Raw genomic sequence first — 19,969 nt, forward strand, 5'->3', positions numbered from 1 at the left:
CAGTAGGAGACACAACCCATTCATCAGCTATGACTGGATTCAAAGCAAAGAGAAAGATGAAGAACAAGTTGTACTGAGGCTCCATTTGCAATTGTGTGGAGGAGGAGGCTCTTTTGTCCATCTATTGTGATAACAAGTTGTGATAGGACTACTACAAAGCATCACCACACAAAGCAACAGCTTAAGAATATATCATTATTTTTAAAATGGAAGTCAATCACTTTTTATTACAATAATATTTTAGTTAGGATTTGAAAATACACACACAATATATATATACATATATAGGTATATATATAATCTAGTTAGTCTTCATCATCTAGTGCTAGTATGGAGTCCCTGTAGCGATTGTAATCATTGGATACACTGCGTGGCTCAAAAGGATCTGTCATTCTTCTAGCAGTTACCTTTGGCAAACTGGAAGTGCTGACCAAGTTTGATTTCAATGTTTTAAAACGTGTATACTCAGTCAAGCGACTATAAATATGCTTAGCCATTATTATTAGGAATGTCCCAAATGAGAGGCTAACGGAGACTATGGTACCTATTTCAGAGTCTCCGCTGAGAGCAAGGGCCGAGAGACAGAGCAAGTGAGCAAAGAACCAAATATCCAGTAGATTGAGGTACCATAGCTTGTAGGGGCCTCCGGTTTCAACGAAAAAGAAAATCAAAAAAGAAACAAAGAAAATGATCAGCAACAGTCTTCCAGTCTGAGGCAGGAAAGGTACAGTATTTGCTATTATAAGTCTAATGAGAAGGAGGAGGCCAGCCCAAAACCTAAACTTATCTTTAAAAGGCCCACAATAGGCATCAGATATCGGCTTAAGGAAACTGAGCCATACTTTTCCACAGACTCTTGGATATCGCTCAAGAAGAGGGAGGATGGTGATAAATATTGTATAAGGGATGACCGCTACCAATAGAACCAGTATTGAGAACAGGAACAGCCAGATATGTGAATTGCCGAAATAGGAAATGTTTCCATCGACGGCCCACACCGAGTTAACCGTAGACCCACAATTAATTTTTGATACTTTGAGGGCTAGTATGTATGTACGAATGATCTTTACATACGAGAGGAGGAAGAGTGTTGCTAGCACTGGGACTGCATTGGAACTAACAAGTGAAGCTATCTTTTTGGAATATTTACAGGCAATGATGACACCGAGAATGATTACCCATATGTAGAATGGGAAAGCGAACTGCAGCCATACTTTATGCGTAGGAGTCATCCCATTGTAGAAACAAGTCTCAATCCCTAGGTCAAGATTAAGCCAGGCAATGAACTGGCTCAGGAATGTAACAGGACCATTAGGAAAGAATATCGGTTGATTGACTTTGACAATGTTAGCGTAGAAGATGAGTCCATTTATGGTACCAATGGTAACAGTGAGATTGAGTAAAATGAGAAATATAACCAATACTACACCAGCTATACCAAACACTAGTAACAGAGACAAGTAACTATTGGAGCATTGACCACATTCATTGGAACCAAGCTTTATAGAGAAACCCTCAGCACATCCTCCACACAATACTCCTGATCTATCAAGAGCACACTGTGCATCTGGCTGGTATATATTAAAGGAAACGTTAGAGTTTCTACAGTAATCGAAAGGACAGTGATCAGAGACTAGTACACAGTTGCTTGTATTGGAATATCCAATCCAAGCGTCATCCCTATGATATATTAGCTGATCTTGGATGGAGCACACAACACCAGTACCTAGGGAATCTATGGCAGTATCGCACGCACAGGTTGATCCTAAAGGCCTAAAACCAGGAGGACAATTCAATATTGGCACAGCAAGACTAATACTGGTTATGTCGTCACCGTTGTATGGGTCATCGATTACCAGAATGAGTGTTTCATTAGAGCTATTTCCAATCAATTCATTGCTGTGTATAGATAAATTGAAGCATCTTGGCAATTCATTGGAGACTGTTTTGACATTGACTCCTTCGTGCCATATCTTAATCTTACCAGTGGTATAGCCTTCAGTATCACCCACTGTAGCCACACTAACATTGACACTTTCACCAGGATATATGGAGGGTGTTGTTATTTTTGACACATTACAGAAACTCTCTTCGTTGAAACAGAAACAAACTTTAATTGCATCAGAGGAGATAGAGTAACGGGGATTTTCCTCTCCTTTGTAAACAAAAAGTCCATTGATATTTAAATCACTTAGTGTTATCCCTAAGTTTGTAAACAAGAAACAATTATCAACGTCTCCTCCATAAATAATGTCACCAGTGATGGAGGCTCTATTCCCTGAGAATATAATGGATGAGCTAGAGTTGCTCAAACTATCGCCCACTTGATACTGGCAGAAAGGATAACTATAAGAAGCCACAACTGGCGGAGTAATGAATATCGCTGCTCCACGCTCTGCCTTGTTGTCTGTAAAACGTAAAACTGATGAGATCATGACGATAGCTGAAGTACCCAGGAGCATCATTCCGCCTCCTTGGACCCCAGTGTTATTCTTTATCTCGTTGTCACCTATGAATAGCATTCGTGTATTATAAGCATACACTCCCAGGGTTTTGTGATTAGAAATGCTAACATCTATGAATGTTGCATTGACTACGTTGCCAAATGCAAGACAGCAAGGAGGCACATTTCTATAAGGGCTGGTTATGTTCCTGGCATCATAGAGTATGGATTTTTGTTGATAATAATTCTCATCAAACGTCACATTAAACATGAAAAGAATGAGAGTAACAGCAGAGACTGGAGTGGTCCCACCTGCTCCAATACAAGAGCCAAAGGAACCTCTGTTCTGTGAAAACACTGAATTGCGTACAAATGCATAGTATTTGCTCTTGATTGGTAGAAATGGTACAATTAGGCTAGTGTCTATGTTGATCCCTGATGAATCCTGAGCTATATTACCAAGGAAAAGGCTCTCATTAAAATGAATGGTAACAGTGTGATTGACATCCTCTGCTTGCTCCATGTAATTTGGAAGAAATCCAATTTGATTTGTGATTGATATATCAAACGAAACCATGGGTGTGGTTCTGCTACACGTGTATCTATTTGCACCCTCTGAGGTGACGTTATAAAACCATAACAAAGAGTTGCCAGAAAGTGCGATAAAGTTTCCGCCCAAGTTTTGAAAGAGTATCACAGAATCGAGAAATATCGTAACGTGATGTACAGTAATATCAATAAGAGTGATGGAGCTCATTGCTTTTGAGCGATTGTTTAGTGGACCAGCACCAAAAGAGAAAATACTGTTATAAATAAATGAATTATAACTTATTGTGCTTGGGGCTATGTCGTCTGAGTCACTGTCAAGATAGAACAGAATCATGTTCCCTCCGCTACATTTTGGATTGTTACTTGATTCTTCACTGCAGCACCTGTACTCTGACAATATGTTTTGACTGCTGTGAGATACGTAAGAATTGAGGATTGTCATATTTTGAGTATTAAAGCTAAAGATACAAAAACTAGAGCATTTCTGGAGGGAAACTTGATCAAGGCTTACATTAGTCGAATTAAAAAATATCAGGGTTGCTTGGAGGTCAGTGTAGGACTCAAGGTTAAACCGAGTCTTGTAGAGACCATCGTAGTATGGCTCCAATAGAGAGCTGAGAGTGTCATTGCCAACTGGTCTACCACAATTGTAGAACGAAATGTTGCTAATGCTAACAGAGGAATCGATAAAGGATAGACCAGCCTCAGAGTTGAGGCAGTGTATTATGACAGTTGACTCTCTTACAGTCCAATGACTGCCATCTTGTAGGACCCCCTCTCCTTGTAGTGTCATATTAGATACTCCACTGATAGTAACTGGCTCATACAAGTAATGGACTCCCTCAAGGAATATCAGGGTTGTATCAGTAGAGAAATAAAGAGAAGGGTCACCTGTATAATAAGAGAGGTTATGGCAGTTTGACGATATTTCACTGCAATCATTAGCAACATAGAGTTTATCACCATATACTGCTGGAAACTGAAGCAACCACAGAACAAGAAGATAAGCAGCCATGGTCCAGAGCAGCACTCTGATAACAGAGAGACAGTTATGATAAAATACAACTGCTACTCTGTCCTGTTATCAATTAGTGAATCATGTAGTACTATGTCGTGTGAATAGTTGAAACCAAGAGTGAAAGTAATACATTATTTAATATTCTTATTGATAATTATGCAAGATTGACATCAACATTGCAGACAGAGTGGAGCTTTTTGTCTTTGTCAAATCAACCCTCAAATTTTATTACATTTTCTGATACATATTGATGTCCTTATGCTGTGTAGAAAGTTTGAGTTGATTCCGATAAGAAAACTTTGAGTTATGAGCATTTTTAGAAATGGGCCATTTTTGAAAATTACCCAAGGCTATAGCCCATGGTTTTTTCCAAAAAATGGCTCTGAAATCACCCCAAATTTTTATTACATTTTCTGATACATATTGATGTACTTATGCTGTGTAGAAAGTTTCAGTCAATTCAGATAAAAAATTTTTGAGTTATGAGCATTTTTAGAAATGGGCCATTTTTTGAAAATTACCCAAGGCTATAGCCCATGGTTTTTTCCAAAAAATGGCTCTGAAATCACCCCAAATTTTTATTACATTTTCTGATACATATTGATGTACTTTTGCTGTGTAGAAAGTTTGAGTCGATTCCGATAAGAATTTTTCGAGTTATGAGCATTTTTAAAAACAGGCCATTTTTGAAAATTACCCAAGGCTATAGCCCATAGTTTTTTCCAAAAAATGGCTCCGAAATCACCCCAAATTTTATTACATTCTCTGATACATATCGATGCACTTGTGCTGTGTAGAAAGTTTGAGCTATTTTCAACAAATAATTTTCAAGTTATGAGTATTTGTAGAACAGGCCAATTTTTGAAAAAAGTAAAGGCTATAATAGCCCATGGTTCTTTATAAAAAATGGCAATTTTAGCTCTTGACTTTAATGTAATGATTATTAATTTTAATAATGAATAATAATAATAATAATAATGATAATTACTAGTATTGTTTAAATAAGTCTAAAAATCTTCGTCCGAATCTCCTTCAGCAAACTCTCTCCTCTCTTCATCATCTTCTTCTTCTTCTTCCTCCTCATCTTCCTCTTCCTCCTGCATATCCTGCAGTGGGTCTTCATCTTCTCTGCTACCAGTGGAAAGAGATGCGCTTCCATCATCGCTAGCAATACCCTCTCCAGTCATATTACCGATGAACCTGGACTTTGACTCCATGTCAACCATGCTGTCCTGTGACGTGACACCCATGGTGTCATTTAGAGTCCGCCTGTTCTCCTGCTGCAATTGCATTTTCATTTCAAGGAGAGAGCTCTCTCTTTCTTCAGCCATGTCTTGCTCCACTTTTCTCTGGTCTTCAAGCTGTTGCTCCAAGTAGGAGAGGTTGCGGAACTTCTCCATATACATCTCGTATACTTGTTTCAAGTCTCCCTCTAGCCTCTCGTACTCGTCCATGAAAGCAGGTCGGACATTCTCGAGTGTCTTGAGACGCTTTTGATTTCGTTCCAACTCTTGGCCCTTTTTTTCTATTTTGATTTCAAGTGTCTTCTCATCGCTTGCAGCATTATCCATCCTTTGCTTCATTCGAGCCGTTTCGTCGTTTACTGCTTCTATACTTCTCTCTATCCCTTTCTCGATCGAATCAATGTCCACCGGTCGGGAAATGGCTGTGTGACGTGCTTCCCTTAAGTCTACTTCTTGTCCCAGCAGCTGGTAAAGGCTGGCCCCTTTAGTTGTGATCTCTGATGCCAATTGTCTGCAAGCCTTGAGATCAGTCATCTTGTTAGTAAGTGAAGAGTGAAAGGAGCTAGCCACGTTGCTATCTTTGCTTTCCTTGTCATCATTTGAACGCATGGCAGAGTAGAGAAGTGAAGATATTTTCAGTAGTTCCTTGACAGCATATCCGTCTGCACCGTAGAGCTTTTTCGTGTTCAGCTTGATGTGTGCCTTCGTGGACATAAACTGAGCGGCTGATTTGATAAATAAGACCCTGTCCTGCTCTGTGTCTACGTCTGTCACTATTTCAGCCGTTGGATCGTATCTCTGTATCAGCCATATCAAGATCTCTGCCACAAGTGTGAAGTTGGGCTCTCTGAAGTTCTCCATAGATATGATACGGGGATATCCCAGGGTCTGCATCATTTCAGTGAAATTCCTTAGTTCTCTGTAAGACATTTTCTTCTAAATCTTCCTTCTTTTTGTTTATCCTTTTTTCCTACCACACTTGGTATCTTGGTAACTAAACAACACTAGATGGACACACCTACTTTTGCATTTTATTGCGCATGCGCACTACAGCTCCCCGCCATTGTAACATATCTCAGCAAAATTTCCACCCTCTAGTTTCCAAGTAAACAAACACTAATGGCGCTGGGTAAGTCCAAAGGTTTGCATGCACATAATGCTGTTGTTCTTTGTATTCCTTCATATGCAGAAGTCTGGAGTGCAGTACTGATATTCATTCTGGTAACTGCAGCAATTGAAGCATTCTACATCTCTATATTTCTATTTCGATACAAAACAACCGGAAAAAGGAATTCCAAAAAGAGAGAATCGATACTATTCGGAAGCACACGCCAAGGAAATTCTAGTGACTTTCGAATGATAACTCTGCCCTCAACTTCACAAGAGTTTTGCAATATTGCTGAGATATTTCATGAGACAATGCCAATGTCGCAGTATGCAATTGTAAGCGTCGACAAAATTTGGAACAGGCTTTTGATGGAGAAGTATGAACAGTGTGCTGCAAGAACACAAGAATACAGTGGGAGGAAGATGGAGGAGCTGCTATTTCATGGAACCCGTAAAAATGATCCGAGCGAAATATATGGAGGAGACTCAGGATTTGACATGAGAATGAGTCAAGTAGGAATGTGGGGAAAGGGCAACTATTTTGCAGTAAATGCTTCTTATTCAGACAAGTATGCCCATAGAAAGGGGGAATCCCGTCAAATTCTGGTAGCTATGGTTGCTGTTGGAACATCTCAATACTTAAAGCCTGATAGCAGCCTTCGTCAACCTCCATTTCGGACTTCAAGGCAGAGAGGACTTAAGATTCGCTATGATAGTGTGTGGGGTGAAGCAAATGGATCTGTTGTCTACATTACATATGATAATGAAAGGGCGTATCCTTTGTACCTTATTACGTACAAGTATAATTAGCAATCTTTTATATACATGCATTAGATGAACATATAAACTCATGATCTTTATTTTGATTTTTGAATGTTACCATGGATGAATATTGATGATGATATACAACATAATTAATTTTTTGTAGCATAGGTAAAATTAATTTTAATCTAATGTAGGCGTGGCTAAACGAACGCTGGAGTAATGCGTAAACGCTGTCCTTTTAGATAGAGAAGAAACAGAATCTGAAAGCACCAAAATGGCATCAGGTAAGCACCTTAGCTCTTGCACAAAGTTACCATGAGTCTTATTTTTAGGCTTTTATTTTTATGTTGCTGTATTTTTTGCTGTGACAGCAGGAATAGAAGCTATCTACGTCTGCATATTCGTATGGAGATACATGACTACGGGTAGGAGAAATGGTTATAGAAATAGAGCCAGAAAGAGAAACAACGTTTCACCAGCTAACAGAGGGAGGACAAATGGAGACGCTGAGAACGCGTATATCCATGAGGGCAGTAATGAAAACAGGTTGAGCATCAGTAAGACCACACCATATATATAATTATTTTAAACAAACTCAATTATAATTATAGGACTTCAGTACCCTTCATTTTGGGACGACCATCGACCAGCTGACGGAAGTTTCAAGATAGTGCCCCTTGGCAGTCAATCACCAGAGTACCAAGAAATATCGTCGGAGTTCAAAAGGACCCTCCCTGATGCAACGGTTGACCGAATCGAGCGGGTCCAGAATAAAATCCTCTGGTCAAAATATATGGACTGTGCAAGGAGATGCATTGAAAATAATAAAGATGATGGGCTTGGAGAAATGCTTCTCTTTTACGGTACAAAGCAAAGCAATCCTCGCGGCATTTACGAGGAAGAAATCGGATTTAACATAATGAAATTCAGTCAGCCTGGCCCTTGGGGAAGGGGCCTTTATTTCGCTGTCAATGCATCCTATTCGAATGAGTACGCATTTGTTAATGGAACAACACGTCAACTGTTAGCTGTCAATGTTTTGACTGGTCGCTCCTACTATTCAAGGCCTAATGAGAGCCTAGAGCAGCCGCCGCTTTGTCCAGAGGAGGGCGGCATCCAGCGGCGCTATGACTGTGTGTGTGGTGATACTCGAGATTCAAGGCTTTACATAATGTATGAAAACAAAGGAGCGTACCCTATGTACGTTATAACTTATACAAAAAAATAAATTTCCCTCCCTCCCAATTGTAATTGCATTGTGTATAATACCTGTACCGCTTGTTTTCAACAGATTCTGTTTACTACATTGCACGCGTCATAATAATATATTATTTTTGATTTTTAGCATAATAGGTTTATAGGTTGTTTTGCATGTCTACGGTCAGTATTATTCTTCACTGTTATTTCAACCTTATAACTACATTTTAAGCGAACCAAGCAAACAGTCCCTGCTAAAATTCATTGTCACATAGTTTGTGAGTATCACTCCTCCTAGCTTTTCGTAAAACTTGATCAATTTTGTACTTTGCTCATTTATCTTTCCATTAATTTCTTCGCAACCTTCCATTATAGCTCTCTACAATGAACAAGTAACAGAATCATGTTATTATTATTATTATACTTTAGTGCATTCTCTCATTAGCTCAGTTCCTAGTCCTTGCTCTAAATAAAGAGTTTAATGATAAATTTATAAAATGTATGATTTCATTACTTCTATGCCTTTCCTTAACAAAGAGTCTTGTAAAGTGAAGGACTTTGCCTCTTCTCTTACAGTAGAATGTGTAATATAAGACCATGCCTATTATTCTGGGATTGTGAGGCATTTCTACTGCAGGAGACACATCTGCACCATGTACAATAATAATTATAATAATAAGAATAACGATAATTAATTTACTTATCTTTATCGGATTCAACAGATGCTATGGCATCAGCTTCAATAACGATGGCACCGATTTGTTTCTTATCAAATGTATCCTCAGATATCACTGAAATTATATACAAGCATTGCACTTAACATTTTTATGTATTACTTTTCTCATTGGCATCAAGCAATAAAGGTTCCCCTTGAAACACTGCTGAACACTGCATGCATGTTAAAGCACAGTGGCATACATCATTATGTGCATACCTACCTGGATGAGATACAGCAGACTGGGTATGTCCTCTTTAACACCAGCTCTTATAAGATAATGCTTATTGAGCTATTGAAATTCGACAATGATTAGAATACATTATAATTATTTAGATCTAATAATAATTACTTCTGATTTTTCTTTAGCAAACTGATTTATGGCAATCTTTGAGATCCTAAGAATTTTAAAACCTATCTCCACTTCTCCCCCTAATTTTGTAAATTGTGACAAGTCACTTTCAAGTAGAATCAAGCAAAGTGTATGACAATTTCTTTTCAGCAGAATCTAAAGTATTGGATAGGGACCATCACATCTAGTAGACTAGTATCATAGTAATACTAAACAGATGCATAGTTACAATTACAGTATACCTCCATTGCTTTCTGTAATAGTAATGTAACAACATCCTCATCTGTGAACAAATGACTAAATATAAAACAATTAAAGTATAATGTTAACAGCTGGATGTCTTTTAATGATCATACATTACGTCTATAGAGTATAATAATTTATACCTTTTGAATGTAATGATCTCATCAATACACATTGACTTCCCATACCAATAGTAATGCAAGTAATACAGAGATGCTATTCCAACGACCTTCCCTGTGTGTACAAAGCAAGAACATAAACACTACAAGCTATGTTATTGTATTCACTCATACCATTATATTTTGCTATTATGTATTCAAAGGATTTCTCTTTAAAAGCTGCAAATTTTAAACCTAAAATGAGTCTAAAATATTATCTTGTAAAATGGAGTAACGAATGATTAACAATTAGACCTAAGTTTGTTTTTTATATTATGATTGACTGTTTGCAAAAACCGGCGATAAGGGTCTTGTAAAAACTGGAAATAGAGGTAAGGTCTAACTCACTGTATGCTAATCACAGCTCCCATATAATCCCTGAAAATCAGGCTCAATGCATGTCCAATCATTTAGTTTTACACTCGATATATATATATAAAGACTAAATTAGCCATTAATATTCTGTCATTTCTTTCATACCTTCCTTGCTGACCCATCTATCAGTTTGATCCCCATACTCCTGGATCAACTCCCAAATGCTCTCAAAATCCTCTACACTAGCCTCCAAGCACTCAACAATGGCAACACTATTTATGATGGCAGAGGCCATAATGCCACTCCTCTCATTATTAAATTTTCTAATAAAGTAACTTGATATTTTCACTGCAAGATATTTCTCATGCAGTCTTCCTTGAATTGTACAAAAATAGATTTTTTGTCCAAAACTCCTCCTAATCTCTCATAAAGTTGAATTGCTTTCGTATTCCAATCCAGTACTTGCCAATCCATTTCTTTACAGCCTAAGAGAACTCCAGCCTATCATGTAAAATTAGAAACAGATTCATTGTGCTCCATTTCGCTTTACTTTGGCACATTCTCTCATTAGTTCTGTTCCAACTCCACGCTCTATGCAAAGTTAATCAAAATTTATCTACTGGTACTGGAAATATGATACATACTTCTGTGCTCTTGTCGGACAAAGAGATCTTCCAAATGCATTACTTTTCCTTTTTTCTTACAATACATAATATGATGCAGGGCAAAGCCAATAATTCTTGGATTGTGTATCATTTTAGCAGAAAGTGTACCTAAAGTATTAAAATATCAAATATAAAATATGGCCATAACTGGAAAAATGTTAATCAGAATCAGTTCAAATTTTTTGCACAGCATAACGACATCATTATGTATCAAAAAATGTAATAAAAATTTGGGGTGATTTTAGAGCCATTTTTTGGAAAAAACCATGGGCTATAGCCTTGGGTATTTTTTTAAAATGGCCTGTTTTTAAAAATGACCATAACTCGAAAAATTTTTATCGGAATCGACTCAAACTTTCTACACAGCATTAGGACATCAATATGTATCAAAAAATGTAATAAAAATTTGGGGTTATTTCGGAGCCATTTTTTGGAAAAAACCATGGGCTATAGCCTTGGGTATTTTTCAAAAAATGGCCCATTTTTTTTATGGCCATAACTCGAAAATTTTTTATTGGAATTGGCTCAAACTTTCTACACAGCATTAGGACATCAATATGTATCAAAAAATGTAATAAAAATTTGGGGTTATTTCGGAGCCATTTTTTGGAAAAAACCATGGGCTATAGCCTTGGGTATTTTTCAAAAAATGGCCCATTTTTTTTATGGCCATAACTCGAAAATTTTTTATTGGAATTGGCTCAAACTTTCTACACAGCATTAGGACATCAATATGTATCAAAAAATGTAATAAAAATTTGGGGTGATTTCGGAGCCATTTTTTGGAAAAAACCATGGGCTATAGCCTTGGGTATTTTTCAAAAAATGCCCCATTTTTAAATGGCCATAACTCGAAAAATTTTTATTGGAATCGGCTCAAACTTTCTACACAGCATAAGGACATCAATATGTATCAAAAAATGTAATAAAAATTTGGGGTGATTTTGGAGCCATTTTTTGGAAAAAACCATGGGCTATAGCCTTGGGTATTTTTCAAAAAATGCCCCATTTTAAAAAATGCTCATAACTCGAAAATTACTTGCACACATTACAGGGTAACAACCATAAGCTATGTGTGCATAATGAACTACTAATATAATATACTTGTTTGAGTTATTAGCTTCTAGAAATAAGCAAATTTTAATCATAAGCTAATTTACATGCTCTTGCTGACCTGTTTGTACCACTTTCTCATCAAGTAAATCTGTTTCAGCAACAAAGCATTGATAGTATGACTCCTTTCCATACCCATCTTCCTTCAATACTGCATAGAGACAATCATAAGTAAAACATACACAAACTTCTTACTTTCTTCATCAGTTTGTACAGCATTAGGGTCATTTTCATATTCAGCCAAACACTATAATATTTATGAATAAGTACTGCAATATGAAGCATGCAAGCAGATACCTGTATGAGATACAATATACTCTGTACATCATCCTTTGTAGCAAGTCTTATATGATAATGTTTATTTAGCTATCAAATATTGACAGTAATAATAATAAAGACATTAATCTTATAACTTACTTTAGAAGCTTCTTTAGCAAACTGATCCAGACCATTCTTTGGCAGTCTAACTGTTAGCCACTCCGTTTCTATTTTCCCTCCCCATTCTGCATACCTTTGAAGCAATGCAGTGTCACTTCTATTTAAAGTTAGTCTCAGACGATGGCAGTCTCTTTCCAATACTGTCTATAATTATAATTAACAAGTGAGCATTATTATAATCAATAAATTATCATAAATGAGCGTTCATTTTTTTAACAGAATCCTACACTACTTCAGCATGTGAAGTCATTGCTTACTTTAAATAATTCTTTCAGTACTGCATCTTGTGCTTCTTCTCCTATTCATAAATCATAAGTTTCATGCCACAGTTTTTTTGTAACAGATATATATAGACCTGAGTTAGTTAGAAATTCATCTGCACATATTGCTTTACCAACCCAAGTAGAATATAGATAAAAGATGGCCGCTACAGCTACAACTCTTCCTACAATTATTTCTAATGCATAAAGCAAGCTTAGCATTTTTACCTTCATTCTTTGCTACAAAATAATCACACAGTTGCTCATCCTTCTCACCAAATGCAAGGACTTTTAGGTCTAATATTTAAGATAAAAATGCCTAATATTTCCATTTCTCTTACAAGCATACCTTCCTTGCTGACCCATCTATCAGTTTGATCTCCAGACTCCTGGATCAACCCCCAAATGCTCTCAAAATCCTGCACATCAGCCTTCAAGCAAGTGGCCATTATTAGAATTAAAATGTTAATTAATTTTAATGAATATTTAATAGTTATTGTAGTTATTAGAACTAGCTCAGCTCGCTCCCTTCTCGACACTGAATGAAACAATGACGGATAGAAGAGGTTCCAATACAAAGATATCCCTTCTCCTATCTATCAGTTTACTTCTATTGATTGGATCCCAACATGTAGCAAGTGAGTGGAGTCAGTAGGGCTAACTTTAATACTGATATTGTTAATTATGACTGAACCCAGTCTGCACTAGGTAGTTTTCATAGCTCATTAACACATTCCTCAGAACCAATGATTCTGCTATAATAGATCTAGTAATGCATGTATGTACTACATGCATAGTAACTACATAGTTAATCATTGTTTATATAAATACAACACGATTAGATATATGATGCTTTTTGTAAAAAATGCAGCTTATTTTTCTCAGTCAGTCATGCAGATAAACACATGCATTATACTTTAACTTGGGAATTTCATGTACTCCACTGGTGCTCTATAATTGGAATTATGTTATTTATTTGCACTAGTGTGTGCAGCTATTTATAATTACTATGTGTTAGACTCAGCAATGAAGCTATCACAATGATCAATGATAACTGTCAGTAGTTGAATGTGGGACATTAACTGATAGCGTAGACACAATATCAACATTGATCCATGGTTATGTGTTGTTTTTAATTGTTCTAGGTAATGATACTTTAGGCACATTCAAGTTAGTCAACATTTAATCAATTTATGATTAATGTTCATTCTATAGTCTTACTTGTGGCTTGGATAGTGACACATGTGAACGGCAAATCTATTTTGAATATAATGGCACAATCTGTATTCAACCTTGCCTTTCTTGCAAATTTGACATAAATAACTGTAGTGATAGTAACTGCTGCAATAGAGTTAGAGTTGGATTATGCAATTTTCAGTCAAGTTGTGGTAATGACGAGAGTATGGAAAGATGTGAAAAAACTTTGACTATTACTGAAAGAACAAATGATCCAAATATGTTTGATATAGTCATTGTTGATGGAACCAATACTTACCATACAAGTATATCTATTACTGTGTTGATATTTTACTAGCATTATTATCATATAGATGCTAGCTTTGCTGATAATGTTATTACAAGTAATAATACAGTGGATTGCCCTGATCCAGTAATAAGTAGTAGTTCAATTATAACACAACCAACGATGATTATAAGTGAGTTTAACAGTGGATTAGAATTTATTGATTTGAATTAGGTTCAAGTGCTATCACTGAACCAGCCACCACTTCTGATGGAGCAACTAGTACATCATCAGTCACTTCATCAACCCCTTCTCCTTCTCCTACTCAGTCATCTACTATCCCAACTGCTGCTTACATTGCAATTGGAGGATTAGCTGTATTTGCTGTCCTTTGTATAGCTATTTTTGTCTTCATTGCTATTGTATGCTTTCTTAAGCAAAGAAAGTAATTCACCATTACAATAATAATGAGGTCACCTTTGTTTTGATAGGAAACGACGTAATTCTTATGAAATGCGAAACAGAGCCACTAGTCATACATATGTTACATCTCAGCCATATAGAATTAGCACTAAGCAGCAATCTTCAACTAACTTTGATGGTATAATAAATCCACTTTTAATATTCCTTAATTCTCTTGACTTTAGTTCCTTCTACTCAATCAAGAGAAGATATGGAGTTTCGTTCTCGGAGTTTCTCACCTGCGGTAGCTGTTTTTGATGAGCCTGGGCCTTTTAGGGAACATCTCGCAAGTGACGTGACCTCCAACCGACCGGCTTTACCACCCGACCCTCTCTCGCTAAAGTAAGTCCTCTTCGTCTTATCAAAACATGGTTTCATGCATTATTATTATTATTAATAGTGTAGTAGTATTAGTATTTTATCTTAATTTCTAGCTATAATCGCTGGTTGTCAGTATTTTCATCTGTCATTGTAAAGAAAGAGAATCTAGCAATGAGTGTTGACGCAATAGGAGAAGGTTTGTTTGTATTATACTACAATATCTGTTTGACCTCAGTGTGAATGTTCTTTTTCAATAGGAGCATTTGGTAAAGTGTATAAAGGAGAAATGAAAATGAAAGACCCGAATGGAGCTAGTGTTAATAAAGATGTTGCTGTTAAAACACTCAAAGGTAGATTAAATTGTTTATTTTTCAATAAACAATAGTTATAATTTCTTATAATGTAGTATATTATTATTAAGAATTTTCTACATTAATGTGATTATTTTATATAGCCAATCCCACTACTGAACAGATTGAGGAGTTTATATCTGAATCAGCTGTAATGCTGGACTTTGATCATCCTAATGTACTCAAACTATTGGGAGTGTGTTTTGATACTGAGGATCAACTACCTGTCATTGTGTTACCTTTCATGGCTAATGGCGACCTCAAATCATTCCTTAGGAAAAACAGGAAGCAACCAAACGTTAAATACAATGATTTTCCACCAGTGAGGCTAAATCACTCATTCTCTTTTATATTCTTTTTCTTCGTACAAAGGACTTAAATCATGTGAAGCTCTTATATATGTGTCTGGACGTTGCAAAAGGAATGGAATATCTGGCAAGAAAGAAATTTGTTCATCGAGACTTAGCAGCAAGGAACTGCATGTGAGCATAATCTGTTGAATTTATTCTGTTCAAAACTAGTACATTTTAAATTGTATAGCTCAAACATTTCTAGATAACATAAGTAGATGCGTATCCATCAGAAAAAATTATAAAATGGAGAATTCTCTCTTTTTTATTTTTGGAAAAATTTGGCCAAAGTATCTGTACTTTAGTAAAGGGATTTTTACAATTTTTGAGTAACTTTTAAAATTTGTAAAAAAATCCAATTTTGATCAAAATCAACTCAAACTTGCTACACAACATAAAAGCATGTATATGCATCAGAAAAAATTATTAAAATGGAGCATTTTTTTAAACTCATTTTTGGTGAAATTTAGTCAAAATCCCTGTACTATATAGCAAGGCTGCAAAAGTTGTGGCAGCCATTTTGTTTGGGGGTGAATCCTACTTAGTAACGCTACCGCGTTACTAATAGTACAGGGACTTTGGCACAATTTTTGAGTAACTTTAAAAATTCGTAAAAAATTCAAATTTGATAGGAATCAACTCAAGCTTGCTACACAACATAAAAACATGTATATGTATCAGAAAAAATTAAAAAAATAGAGAATTCTTTCCTAGCCATTTTTAATGAAATACCCTGCACTATCGTACACATAGAAACATGGGAATTTTCTTCCTGTGTATGCTATGGCAAATCAATCATTTCCTTGATTACATTTTGTTTGTTTTTGTTTCCAGTGTTGATCATGGCCTATCAGTCTACGTGGCTGATTTTGGTCTTTCTCGAGACGTGTACAGCAGAGACTACTACAGGATGGGGGTAAAAGCTGCCAAACTTCCAATAAAATGGATGTCACCCGAAAGCTTAAACGACGGATTATATGGAGAGAAATCTGATGTGGTAAGCCCCTAGCTATTACATGTTGTTCACTTTTTGTTTTATGAGTTGTAAAAATGACAGTAATATTTCTAATTTTTTTTCAGTGGTCTTTTGGTGTTACCTGTTGGGAGATATTCAGTTTAGGTCGTAGTCCTTATCCAGCTATCGACAATGCTGAAGTACTGGATCACATTGAATCTGGAGCTAGGCTTAAGAAACCAGCACTCTGTGAAAAACCAATGTAAGCATTATTAGCTTGTAGCAACTGTATTTGATAATTTGAGCAAATTGTGCTTAGAAATATTGACTATAGTCAAGAGAACATGTTATCATAATAATTATACAATTATTATGTTCTCTTGCTGTAATAGTTTATCATTATTATATTAAATAAACAGTGGAATCTTATAATGTCTGATTATAAATGTCCATATAATGTATAGTTGTTGATGTTATACTTCCATCAATTGATATTTTAGTTGACGAGTTAGTTTTCATTGCAATTGTTTGTTGATCCAACTAGTCCGCTTCACATGCTATCTGTACTGAGCATGTAGTGTACAACTATAGTGGCCCAGTTGACAGATGTGTAGTGTGAACACATACATCCAAATCTTCTAATGTAAACTCTTTGCTGTTGTTCTGGTTTCAGGTATGAAGTGATGCTGTCATGTTGGACATTAGAGCCTGAAGACAGAGCCACATTCAGTGAGCTAGTGGGTTCCATATGCACACTGATACGAGAGTCCAGCGTTCAATCGGACGAGCCCTCAAACGAGTACTTCACTCTAGAAGAAACCCTTGACGAAGTCATCGCTAAAAGAAAAGAACTAACGTCTGCTGCTAGTAAAGACATAGAAGAGAATGGAAAGGTTCCACTTGCAGAAGGTCTGGGCAATGATCCTATAGCTGAGCCTTATTCTGTACCAGTCAGTACGAATCATTTTGATCCAGATCCAATGGAAGGGACAGAGGAAGGAGCTATACTTCCTTATGCTCAGTTTTTAGAAACAGGGACTGCCCAAGGGACTACAGATTTATATGAAGAAATAGGATCAGTAAAACCGTACACATTGCCAAATGAGACTAGTACCAATAATTAAGAAATAAAATAAATGCATATTTAATAAGTGGAATTGTGTGTTGTGTTTATGTTTGGTGTGTACTTTTAATGATCTGCTTTTGATAGTTTTAATTCTTATTGAAAGTAGCTCTCAATGGCTTCCAGTAGGCCAACAGTAGCTCTATGATAAAGCTTTATTATGAATGCGTCCAAAATACATTGTGCCTGATTTAAACTTGCTAATAGGCCTAGTGTATATACAGATTAACTACAAGTGTCCATTGTCCAATGAAATAAGCCACACATCTATTTAACACTGGACAGTATTTCTAAAGCTGACACCATTGTGAACCAGTCTCAGTCATTGTGATGTAGGAAGAGAACTAAGAGCAACTTGACTTACAGTAAGATATACAGGTTGAGTCATCACTGCAAAGTAATCAAAGTTTATTGTGTTTGTTTTATAATTATCATTTATGTACGTTTGTAGTTCACAATTCTCATATTGAAAGTTGTTGTCAGTGACTTCCAGTTGTCTCATCTTCCAGTAGTTGGCAGTAGCTGTTTCTCCTATAGCTCTATAACAATGATTTATAAACCTATCCTAAGTGATGAAAGGCTGCCTATACTTGTCTTGATAGTGTCTGGTATACTAACAGTCTCTGACTGTCAAGAAGATATTCTACAAGATATTGTTACTAATGTCAGTATGAGAGCATCATTGTTTGCAAGATCAATGACAGGTGAGTAAAACAGAATTTATAATATAACTTTTGTTACTTTCATTTAGATTGTAGTGAGTTAATCAGTCTAAGTAACTACACTAGGTATGGTAATTATATTCAGCTTTCACATATTATCTTCTCATGTAGTACATGTGAATCAGAAGTTCCATATGACAATGTCACTGATCTATCAGTAGTGGTGCATTTTGACTGGAATCCTTACTTACCATTAGAAGCACGTTGTTACTGTTCAGCAGCATTACTGAGCCTTCTCATACCTGAACCAATTACATCAGTACTAACCTCCTATCCATGTACTAATAATGAGAATGCTACCATTTATTGCTTTAAGTCTTGCATCACAGAATCACAAAATGAAGTATCTTGCAATGATAATGAAAATTGTAAAGATGAAGCATGTTTTGTGTATGGAAAGATGCCATATATCTTATCAAATCAAAGGCAGCTCTATATTCTTTCAACTGGCATCAACTGTGGCACTATAGGGGGACATGCATGGGAACTATGTGCTGTACTATTTGCAAGTAAGTAACTATACAGTATTGTGTTACTATTGAGAGTGTATAGCAACTGGGCCCACTCCTACTGCTACTACTGAGGAGGATATTGGTGCTGTTTTTATATTTTCTCTTTCATTTGGTATATTTTTGGGAATTTTTTTGACTTGTTTGTGTACAATCATTGCTGTCTACCTTTACTGTGGTTTAAGAAGGAAAAGGTAAACAATTATATGCTAAAAAATCTCTAGTATTCTTATTTTAATGTAGAAGACAGAAACTGAAAGTTGAAGAAATGCAAATAACAAAAAGTACATACTGTTACAGTAAAATCATTTTAATTTAGATATAGATCATTATGAGTCCAGTGATGAAAAATTCACAATTGATTCTCTGATACATTCCACTGATTTGTTTACGTCAAGCTGCATCATTCCTTACTCTGCCATTAAGATCACATGTGAATTGGGAGAAGGTACAGTTAGTTGATACTTTTATACATGTACACAAAAATGTAGGTGCATTTGGCATAGTTTATAAAGGTAAAGTCTCTCAAGGAAGCCTTTCTGAAATAGAAGATGTTGCCATAAAAACACTGAAAGGTGAGTTAAATCTATTTCTTTTCTTTAAAATTTTTGTTCCAAACGTTACTGTAGAGCACTCTTCAGTTGAGCAGATCAAAGAATTCATATCAGAATCAGAAACAATGCTTCGCCTAGATCATCCTAATGTACTCAAGCTATTGGGTGTGTGTTTTGATACTGAGGATCAACTACCTGCCATTGTGTTACCTTTCATGGCTAATGGGGACCTCAAATCATTCCTAGTTGAGAAAAGAGGACACAATGAGCCAAACATACTACCTGAGGTTAGTTAAATTGATAACTGTAGAACACTATCAATTGATGGTTATTATATTATTCATGTTAGAATTTATCAATGGAGGATTTGTTGTCAATGTGTTTGGATATAGCTAGAGGTATGAATTACTTATCAGAGCAGAAGTTTGTCCACAGAGACTTGGCAGCAAGGAACTGCATGTAAGCAAACACTGCCTGACTATATGCACACAACCCTATTAACAAATAGCAGTAAATTTACAAGCTAAGTGTTGCACTTGTACTACTTCCCTGTTTTAGGGTTGATGATAGCTTGTCTGT

The 19,969-nt window shown here is 36.1% G+C and overlaps 6 protein-coding genes across 6 annotated transcripts in view; 3 read left to right on the forward strand and 3 right to left on the reverse strand.

The window, feature by feature from the left end:
• Positions 1–4,903: 4,903 nt before the first annotated feature.
• LOC100635008 (clusterin-associated protein 1 homolog) lies at positions 4,904–6,262 on the reverse strand. The gene has a single exon (XM_003383284.3). The coding sequence runs from the start codon at positions 6,182–6,184 to the stop codon at positions 5,018–5,020; it is 1,167 nt and encodes a 388-aa protein (XP_003383332.3). The 5' UTR covers positions 6,185–6,262; the 3' UTR covers positions 4,904–5,017.
• Positions 6,263–6,315: 53 nt separating this feature from the next.
• LOC100635133 (poly [ADP-ribose] polymerase 12-like) lies at positions 6,316–8,418 on the forward strand. Its single transcript, XM_003383285.3, has 4 exons — positions 6,316–6,383; positions 6,444–7,410; positions 7,459–7,683; positions 7,738–8,418. Exons 2-4 carry the CDS (start codon positions 7,401–7,403, stop codon positions 8,352–8,354), a joined length of 852 nt encoding a protein of 283 aa, XP_003383333.1. The 5' UTR covers positions 6,316–6,383; positions 6,444–7,400; the 3' UTR covers positions 8,355–8,418.
• Positions 8,419–8,502: 84 nt separating this feature from the next.
• Positions 8,503–10,425, reverse strand: LOC105315538 (uncharacterized). Its single transcript, XM_011410228.2, has 11 exons — positions 10,272–10,425; positions 9,927–9,986; positions 9,777–9,867; positions 9,633–9,687; positions 9,391–9,546; positions 9,262–9,330; positions 9,160–9,211; positions 9,028–9,114; positions 8,838–8,978; positions 8,748–8,788; positions 8,503–8,702 (listed from the first exon to the last, which is right to left on the reverse strand). The coding sequence occupies exons 1-11, from the start codon at positions 10,399–10,401 to the stop codon at positions 8,544–8,546; spliced, it is 1,041 nt and encodes a 346-aa protein (XP_011408530.2). The 5' UTR covers positions 10,402–10,425; the 3' UTR covers positions 8,503–8,543.
• Positions 10,426–13,046, reverse strand: LOC105315946 (uncharacterized). The gene is made up of 11 exons (XM_020003717.1): positions 12,932–13,046; positions 12,811–12,879; positions 12,678–12,767; positions 12,580–12,620; positions 12,302–12,466; positions 12,182–12,250; positions 12,080–12,131; positions 11,946–12,035; positions 10,751–10,879; positions 10,657–10,697; positions 10,426–10,607 (listed from the first exon to the last, which is right to left on the reverse strand). The coding sequence occupies exons 1-11, from the start codon at positions 13,029–13,031 to the stop codon at positions 10,452–10,454; spliced, it is 1,002 nt and encodes a 333-aa protein (XP_019859276.1). The 5' UTR covers positions 13,032–13,046; the 3' UTR covers positions 10,426–10,451.
• Positions 13,047–13,081: 35 nt separating this feature from the next.
• LOC109587453 (hepatocyte growth factor receptor-like) lies at positions 13,082–17,698 on the forward strand. The gene is made up of 14 exons (XM_020003696.1): positions 13,082–13,220; positions 13,728–13,752; positions 13,798–14,084; positions 14,133–14,237; positions 14,279–14,489; positions 14,536–14,645; positions 14,692–14,848; positions 14,941–15,023; positions 15,085–15,177; positions 15,282–15,499; positions 15,550–15,659; positions 16,362–16,524; positions 16,608–16,744; positions 17,156–17,698. The coding sequence occupies exons 1-14, from the start codon at positions 13,133–13,135 to the stop codon at positions 17,604–17,606; spliced, it is 2,238 nt and encodes a 745-aa protein (XP_019859255.1). The 5' UTR covers positions 13,082–13,132; the 3' UTR covers positions 17,607–17,698.
• A 122-nt stretch (positions 17,699–17,820) lies between these two features.
• LOC109586714 (insulin receptor-related protein-like) overlaps positions 17,821–19,969 on the forward strand; it is a 3,450-nt gene continuing 1,301 nt past the window's right edge. The window contains exons 1-11 of the mRNA XM_020002925.1: positions 17,821–18,002; positions 18,057–18,309; positions 18,357–18,393; positions 18,439–18,836; positions 18,880–19,030; positions 19,080–19,120; positions 19,162–19,284; positions 19,328–19,411; positions 19,466–19,677; positions 19,740–19,849; positions 19,949–19,967. Coding sequence (XP_019858484.1) covers positions 18,153–18,309; positions 18,357–18,393; positions 18,439–18,836; positions 18,880–19,030; positions 19,080–19,120; positions 19,162–19,284; positions 19,328–19,411; positions 19,466–19,677; positions 19,740–19,849; positions 19,949–19,967 — 1,332 coding nt within the window. The 5' untranslated portion in view covers positions 17,821–18,002; positions 18,057–18,152. The remainder of the gene's footprint in view (positions 18,003–18,056; positions 18,310–18,356; positions 18,394–18,438; positions 18,837–18,879; positions 19,031–19,079; positions 19,121–19,161; positions 19,285–19,327; positions 19,412–19,465; positions 19,678–19,739; positions 19,850–19,948; positions 19,968–19,969) is intronic.

Source organism: Amphimedon queenslandica, unplaced genomic scaffold, assembly GCF_000090795.2.
Source record: "Amphimedon queenslandica unplaced genomic scaffold, v1.1 AMPQUscaffold_13513, whole genome shotgun sequence".
Lineage (NCBI taxonomy): Eukaryota > Metazoa > Porifera > Demospongiae > Haplosclerida > Niphatidae > Amphimedon > Amphimedon queenslandica.